This window comes from Macrotis lagotis, chromosome 2 (assembly GCF_037893015.1).
Source record: "Macrotis lagotis isolate mMagLag1 chromosome 2, bilby.v1.9.chrom.fasta, whole genome shotgun sequence".
NCBI classification, from domain to species: Eukaryota; Metazoa; Chordata; class Mammalia; order Peramelemorphia; family Peramelidae; genus Macrotis; species Macrotis lagotis.
This window is the reverse complement of record NC_133659.1, coordinates 14,482,433-14,490,951: the sequence shown is the minus strand read 5'-3', so window position 1 is coordinate 14,490,951 and position 8,519 is coordinate 14,482,433. Positions and strand designations below refer to the sequence as shown.

The following is an 8,519-nucleotide window of genomic DNA, read 5'->3' as shown; positions in this document are numbered from 1 at the left end:
AGAATGCTTTATCCTGTGCCTGCCTAGCTGCCTCCATCACCTCTTTCTTGCACTACTCTTCTGTGTTCCTAGCTCCCAAAGGTCCCTTCCCGATCTGACTTGTGTTTCCTGATTTTGCATTGTGTGTTCCTCATTCTATCATCCTAAGGTTCTCTCCTCCTTTGAGTAGTTCTGGTTCTAACATTCCACGTTCTTTGTTCTAAGACCAGTGGCTTCAGGGTCCCTCCCAGCTTTGAGGGTCCCTCGGGTTAAAGCCCCTCCTAGGCTTTGGGTTCTCAATTTCTAAAGGCCCTCTCTCCTCTCCCAGCTCTGACGTTCGAGGGATCTCAGGTGCCTCCCCCTCCCCGCGCTGCGTTCCACGTTCTTAGTTCGGATATCTGGATCTCTAAGCACCTTTCCCACCGCTCTGATGTCCTGAGACTTGGGGCCAATGGATACAACCCCGAATTCCTTTGGGAGTCTAGCTTATTTGGAAAGGGGGGGTTCTCTCTAGGATTTCATGGCGCCCCCTAGAAATCCCCCAGCTCTAATTCCCGGGCCCAACGCCCCGATTCCATGGCCCGGGACCTCGCCCAGGCCAGCCCCCACCCAAAGAATGCTCGGCATCTCCCAGTGGGCAGGACAACCGCCTTTCCAAAGGGGACCGTTGGACCACCGGCCTCAGAGCAGGGCTCGCCTGCCTCTCCCCTTTGTGGATTGGAGAAGGCGAGACTTCTTGCCCCGCCCCGTAGGGGTTGCCAGGGTTACCATCCCCCAGCAAGGCCCACAACCCACAGCCACAGTGGTCCAACAAATTCTCCATCCAACAGCACGCTCCACTAGTGTCACTGCCATCGACAGGCGTATATCCTTAGGTCTCCATCCTCACTGTCCTGTGGGCCACTAGACATACCTCTGGCCAGGCGCTGTAGCCCCTCAGACATCCTTCCCTGACCAGGCCTGGGAGGTGACGCAGCCCAACTGCCGGGAGAACCCGACGCCAGCCTCCAGAGCCAGCAGAAAGCCCCTCGTTGGACAGATGGGGGAAGCTCTTGGAAGGATACCTGTCCAAGAGGCAATTTGGGAGAAAGCTGGCCTCTAGCCCAGCACCGGCATGCATAGCACCCCCAAACTGCATTGCAGGGCTGTCTTGTTGCTGGAGAAAGAATTCAAGGATCTCCAAGAACAAAACCTTTATGTGAGTGGGAAGGATGGGCAAGGGAGGGAAAGCAGAAGCCATGTTGCATGTGGTGATCAGCTATTTAAAAAGCTCGATCTTTGGGAGTCTGGCTTATTTGGAAAGGGGGCAGTTCTCATTAGGATTTCATGGCGCCCCCTAGAAATCCCCCAGCTCTAATTCCCGGGTGAACGCCCCGATTCCATGGCCCGGGACCTCGCCCTTGTGGGGTTAAATGGAAGGATCTGGTTTCACATTTGGCACCATTGAGATGTCACTTCAACTTGTCCAGTTTCCCTTCCCCTCATAGATAAAATGAGGAGATTTAACTGGATGGCCTCCCAAATGCCTTCCAACTCAACATCGATGATTCTGTGAATGGCCTTTCATAATCAGACCCGGGACCTTAAAGTCAAAATCACAAAGAAGGGTTGGATTTGTCCAACCATAAAGTGGATTCCCACAGAAAGTACTTTCCTGTCACTGGAGGGTAGACAACCACTTCTCAATAATTTTGAGATTTGTAAAGAATCTTATAGGGTATCTAGATTGAATGAAGGCTCACAAAAGAAGGATCTTTGCAAATTGGAAATGGATACTATTAGTGTTAGAAAAGAGAGAAACGATTCAGTTATGAGTGGACTGTATGACCTCTTGTATTCTTTCTAATGCTAATATTCGAAGTATGCAATTCTATAGATTTCTTAAATTGATTATTTTGGACCAGAGTTGTAATTTTATTGGTGTTAGAAACTGACAATGAACAAACTCCTGCTGCCAGAACAAATTAGCACCTACTTTGTAAGCTATAGTTTTAGAGTAGGGAAGTGAGAGTGACTTACCCACAGTCACACAGCTACTATTTATCAAAGGTGAGACTTGAACCCACATCTTCCTGACTCCAAGAATGGCTACCTGCTTACTGAATCTGGTAAATCTCACGTCAGAAATATAGTGTGCTAGTCTTTTCTGAATGCATTAAGCAGCTGATTTCAAGCATTTTATCCATTATATTCATCTAATTGGTAGTACCTGGAACTAAATGCACTCCATTTGGACCCCAAAGCCACCAATTGCTAAGCAAGATTGATGATCACTGGAAATCCTGGGACAAGAATTGTGGAGTAAGGAAAAAAAGGAGAGACAGAGAAATAGAGAGAGAGAGAGAGAGGGAGTTGGGGGAGGGAGGAAGAAAAGGAGGGAGAGAAAGAAAAGTGAGAATGAAAAAAGAAGGTAATATGTTAGCAATCACAAACTAGAGTCAGAAGGACTTCCAATGAACTCTATCAGGCAGTGCGTAACTAGCTTAAGAATTTATTCTTTGTCAGATACTGTGTTAAAGTGGTGCCATGCTAAGACCTTAGCATGCTGCATAGATAACCAGATTGTATGATTTTAAACTCAGCGCTTTCATCTTGTGCCACCTTTCCTTGCTCCAGAAACAACTTCCTCCATTTTGATGGAATGACACTAGCAAATTCCTCCATATTGTTCCTGGAGAGGGCTGGTCGACCTAACTTGGTGTTTAGAGCATGGCATCCATTAAGGCAATGAGGAATTCTGTTGTTATTAATCTCAAGATGGTGCTAGAAGAACCCATAACATGGCTGAGTCCAATGTGCTAAGTGGGAATTTGTTGGCCCTTTGGTCAAAAAGATCCTAGGAAGTCTTTTCAATTGTGTAACACAAACATCACTGACTTTGACAATCCCAAAGAGTTTTCCTTGCCACATCTCAAGGAGGTAGGAAATCAAAGTAGCACCTTCATTTTAAAGATGAGAAAACTGAAGCTAAGAGGTGATTTACTCAAGTTGGGCAAGTGGAATATGCTGGAACTAGGTTTTGAATTCCTGTCTCCTCAGTCTGGTTCAATTGCTCAGTATCTTTGTCAACAATCATCCATGATAAGTGAATTTGTGGCTCAGCCAGCCCAACATGAGAAATGTGCTTCAAACACTCTCTCATGCTAGCTATAATTGGTAGGAAAAAATCCTTGCATTGTCTGGAGACTTCAGTGACTTAAACTACCTAAGAGACATTCAGGTGGTACGGGGGGTACGGGGGGTATGGGGGGTACAGTACACTGGAGTCAAGAAGACCTGAGTTCAAATGCAACTTTAGATCTCTACCACCTATGGACGAATCACTTCATCTCTGCCTCAGTTTTCTCATCTGTGAATTGAGGATAACAACAGCAACAATAATAATAATAATAATATCGATAAGGAAGACCTCAGAGAGTTAATGTGAGGCCCAATGAGAGCATTGGAGAAGTGTTTAGCGAGATGGCTGGCCCTAAACGCCACAGAAATGTTCATTACTACTGCTGTTATTGATAACTAAAAATTACGATAATTAGCAACTACATAGTGCCTTAAGGTTTGCAGAACTCTTAACAAATACCATCTCATTTGATCCTCACAGTAATCCTATTATTAGTCCATTTGACAGATGAGGGAATCTCTGCTAAGAAAGACTACGTGACTTACCCAGGATCACACTTCTAGCTAGTTAATTTTGCTATGAACAGGAAATCCTGAGCATAAGCACATATCAGACATAAGATAGGGCAAAACATTAGTCATCATTTTAGCATTTAAATACAGGTAGCTTTTCTAATTGCTTATTTTTTTTTCCTTACTGAAGGGCATAGCTGCAACTCCACTAACTGAGGATTCACTCAAATGGCTGGCTGAAATTAAAGGCTTGAAAAAATCAGATTGGGAAGGTTTGTGATTTCCAAGGGAAAAAAACTCCATTTAAGTTTTATTTTAAAAAATACTTTTTATAGCTGTCTTTGGTTTCTATTTTATAATCATTTCAGCTCTTACTTACACTTAGGAAAACCAAGCAAGAACATTAGACATGGGAACTATACCTGGCACTGTACCCAGCATTCTATCTTAGTATTCTTCTGGGATTTTGAGTTGGGGGGAGAGGGATAGAGATAAGTTTTTTATCTGCTCCCTGGGACAATCAATGTCTTTGCATTTATTCAGAATTCAATTTCTTTAAGTGATTCCCCCCATTTCTATTATCATTGTATATATTGGTTCCAATTATTTAGTTCTGTATCAGTTCATGCAAATTTTCCTGAATTTCTCTGAATTTCTTATATCTGTCATTTTGCCAGGTATAATATTCCACTTCATTTATATTCTATGGTTTTCTTCTTTAGTCATTTTTAATTGACAGACACTTTATCCCCCCCCCCCCCTTCCCTAACACAAAGAATTCTGTTATGAACATTTTGGTATATGATAGTCCTTTTTTTATTTTTAGGTTTTTGCAAGGCAAATGGTGTTAAGTGGCTTGCCCAAGGCCACAAGGCTAGGTCATTATTAAGTGTCTGAGACCGGATTTGAACCCAGGTACTCCTGACTCCAGGTCTGGTGCTTTATCCACTATGCCACCTAGCCACCCCTTAGTCCTTTGTTTTTATCCTTGACCTCTTCATAGTTTCGGTCTAGTGATAGTATTTGCTGGGTCCACTGGTGTGGACATTTTAATCAATTTTCTTACATAACTCCAAATTGATAGCAGAAACAAGTAGATACACTCCACAGTTCTGCCAACAGTTTGTTAACGGGATACATTTTATTAAGTATCTGTTGTGAACAGCACACCACATGGGGCACCTGAGAGAGCAATAATGTCTAGGTAAGACCAAGCAATACAAGTTGCCCCAAATCCCAAGTTAAGTATCAATGAGATTCAGGAGGGAACACGACATAACAAAAACAGTATGCTTTGAAATTGGAAAATACCACAACACTTAAAAACATCTATTATGACATCACTGTAGAGGTTTCCTCCAAGAATGAAAATCAAAATGGGGCCTTGCCTTACTATCCTTTGCACTTGTTTCACCCATGAGTGTCCCCCCAACAGAGTGGATGACTTTCTTTGTACCTTTTGATGATGCATGAGTAATGATGGACCAGAAATACTGTCCAACGGCCAGCCATCGACCTTGCTATGTGTTAACCTTCCCCTCCTCCAAATTTTTGTCATGAATTTCTCTGGTGACATTCTAAAAGCTTTCTGATAAAACACTCATGTTATTTGAAGACACTGAGTTCTTGGAGATATCTCTTCTTTACTCATCACATTTATTTATTTATCTGTTTATTCATTCATTTATTTATCTGTTTATCTATTTATTTGTTTATTTGTTTATCTATCCATCTATTGATTGATTGATTGATTGATTGATTTGGAAGGCCACACAGCTAAGTAATTATTAAGTGTATGAGGCAGGATTTGAATTCAGGAACTCCTGACTCCAGGGCCAGTGATCTATCCACTGCACCACCTAGTTGCCCCTACTCATTACATTTAAAGAAAAATCTTAAAGCCATAATTCACATCTAAGATGAAACTTAATTTTTAGCCATTTTGCTGAACAAAATTCCAATAAAATTATTGATCCTCTTTCATAGTCTGATATTTTAAAAAAAAGTTCAGTGTTTTTCTGTTGAACTCTGAATTTAATCATTAATATGAACACATCACTATATAGTGAAAACCCAAACAAAGGATTATAAAAGAAACTGTGAAGTTGTGCTATTTTTCTAAGTCTGTGTTAAGTTGAACTCAGTTGTAATAAAACCACACTGCTCATTTTGCATAATTCCCAATATTCGCAGTCCTTTTCTTCTGCGAATATTGGGAATTATTTTCATGAGGAATTGCCGAAAAGAACAGTGGCAAGAGAGTCTTTATGCTCTTGTACAGGATCAACACTATCTATAACTAAGTAGATATGAATTGAGTAACTTTTGGTTTCTTCCCCAGGATTTACATTCCATTTGTTAATGAAGTTTTCCACCAACTACAACAGTGTCCCTCCAGATGTGACATTTAGTACTATTCCCTTCCACCCAAATGGTAAGATGGGTATCAAGCAAATCCTCTGACTTTGGGATTGTTCCACTGTCATTAGTTACTAGTTATCTTTCCAAGTCCTTCCCATTTAGAGTAAACTAAATCTGGTGCTTAACAACTTTCATCTAAATATTGTCACAGCCTTGGCTTACTTATTGCAAAATTTTTATTTACTTTTCATTTCAATTCACATCAAACTACTTCCCACGCAGCTTCAAAGTGAATACTTGTCTTTTCCCACCAGGTCACTCCCTTACTCCAACTAATTTAAGAGGTTCCTTCATATTTCTCCATTCACACTCTATTTGGTATTTAAAGACCTTTCCAACTTGACCCAATCCTAGTTTATGTATTTTAGTATGCATTACTCCCTTCCCTACATTTGATAGTTCAGCCAAAATAGCCTTTGCCCATCTTCCCTCTCTATGCCTTTGCACTGTCTCCGTTAGCTCTACCTCACAGAATCTCTTTCTTCTATCAGCTCAAGCACCCCCTTGTACACTGAGCATTTCCTGATTTGCCTACAGTTCCCTATTGAATATTGAATCTTCTATTGAATATGAAGGTTCTCTTAGATGTGTATTTCTCCTTGTGTAATCTGGAAGCTTTTTGAGAGAAGGAAATGTTGTGGATTTGGTGGTCAAATCCTTAGCAACTAGTCCCATGACTGGCACAAAAGTAGTTGTTAAAATCCAACCATTCTGGAGAGCAATATAGAACTATGCCCAAGGAGCAATAAAACTGGTCACCTGAGAGAGCAAGTTGGTTCAACAATACCGTACTAGGCCTATATCCAAAAGAAATGATAAAAATTGGGAAAAGTTCCACATCTTCAAAAATATTTATAGCAGCTCTTTTTATAGTGGCAAAGAATTGGAAATGGAAGGAATGCCCATCAATTGGCAAATGACTGAACAAGTTATAGTATCTGAATGTTATGGAGTACATTTGTTCTATTTCAAAAACATGAATGGTGGGACTTTAGAGAAGCTTGGAAGAATTATATAAACTGATGCTGAGTGAAGGGAGCAGAACCAAGAGATCATTGTACATTAACAAAAACACTGTGAATTGATCAATTATAATGGACACAACTCCTCTCAGCAGTTCAGAGAGCTAGTACAACCCTGGGCAACATGTTATGGAAAATATCATCCACATCCAGGTAGAAAAACAAACTAAAAAGCAAAAAAACCCCCCACAGAACCTGAATGGATACTATGGTCATTTTTTCAAAACTGCTTTTATATTTTTCCTTCCTAACCCATGGTTTTCTTAAACATGCACAACTTTTATCAGACTGTTCATCATTGAGGGAAAGTGGGATGGGAAGGGAGGGTGGTAGAAAAATATATAACTTATAAATATGAAAGTGGATGAATGTTGAAAAACTTTCAGAGCATGAAATTGGAGAAATGAAATAAGTATTTGTTAAGAAATTCATTTTTATTGATTGTTGACACTTTCTTTTGTTTGTTCACTTTTCAAACAGTTGTTCCTGAATCTGGCCGACCATGTATAGATTTTCTAGATAACCTAGATCATTGGAATAGTAATTATACACTAAGTAGCATCTTACTTTCTATCCAGGTAAGAAAAGACTAGAATTTTTGAAAATTTCATCTTGCTAGTCACTTAAAGGATGCAAATATATATTTAAATCATTTTTTTTTTAAATCTGTGGTTCAACAGAGTTGGTTCTTGAGTCCACATGGGACAAAATGAAATTTAGTGTCAGACTATTAGTTGGTAATAGGATTGATGGGCATCTGGCCATCACTATCTATGCTCCAAGGGCCTTCAAAAAGACTCATAACTTGCTTGAACTGGAAGAACACTATTTATAAACCTAAATTTTAGTGCCTACCCTAAAAAATCACATGGTCTTTATTTTGTATATTATTATATGTTGACTTATCTGTGTACATGCTATATCCAATAGAAGGCAAGCTCCTTGAGGACAGGGATCCCCTTCTCTTTTTTAAATTTCTAGTGCCTAGCATATTCCAATAACAAATTAAGTTCTTAGTAAATGTTTTTGAATTGAATTATTAGACCACCAATTTAACTTGAAATAAACAATAAAAATATTTTAAACATTTTTCCAGGAAAATAATGATTGTTTTCCACAGGGGAAAAGCATGGATCAAACAAAAAGCATTAATCAAAACCTGTGGATTGCAAGGGACCTTTAATACCATCTTGTGTAATTATGGGAAAATCATTCAGTCTCTGAGCCTCAGTTTTCACATTCACAAAAATGATGGAGTTGGCCTAGATGACATCCGAGATCCCTTCCACCTCTTAAAAATCTAAGATCCCTTGGGGCAGCTAGGTGGCATAGTAGATAAAGCACTGGCCCTGGAGTCAGGGTTCAAATCCAGTCTCAGACCCTTAATAATTACCTAGCTGTGTGGCCTTGGGCAAGCCACTTAACCCCGTTTGCCTTACAAAAAAAAACTTAAAAAAAAAAAGA

General features: G+C 40.1%; 1 protein-coding gene across 2 annotated transcripts in view; it reads left to right on the top strand.

The window, feature by feature from the left end:
- Positions 1 to 209: 209 nt before the first annotated feature.
- UBE2U (ubiquitin conjugating enzyme E2 U) overlaps positions 210 to 8,519 on the top strand; it is a 72,593-nt gene continuing 64,283 nt past the window's right edge. Inside the window, exons 1-5 of one of the 2 annotated variants that reach the window (XM_074220311.1) lie at positions 210 to 330; positions 938 to 1,177; positions 3,803 to 3,884; positions 5,954 to 6,046; positions 7,536 to 7,633. In XM_074220311.1, the coding sequence (XP_074076412.1) occupies positions 1,094 to 1,177; positions 3,803 to 3,884; positions 5,954 to 6,046; positions 7,536 to 7,633 (357 nt within the window). In that variant the 5' untranslated portion in view covers positions 210 to 330; positions 938 to 1,093. Of the gene's footprint in view, positions 331 to 608; positions 1,178 to 3,802; positions 3,885 to 5,953; positions 6,047 to 7,535; positions 7,634 to 8,519 lie in introns of those variants that run through there. The other variant, XM_074220310.1, reaches the window with a different exon arrangement.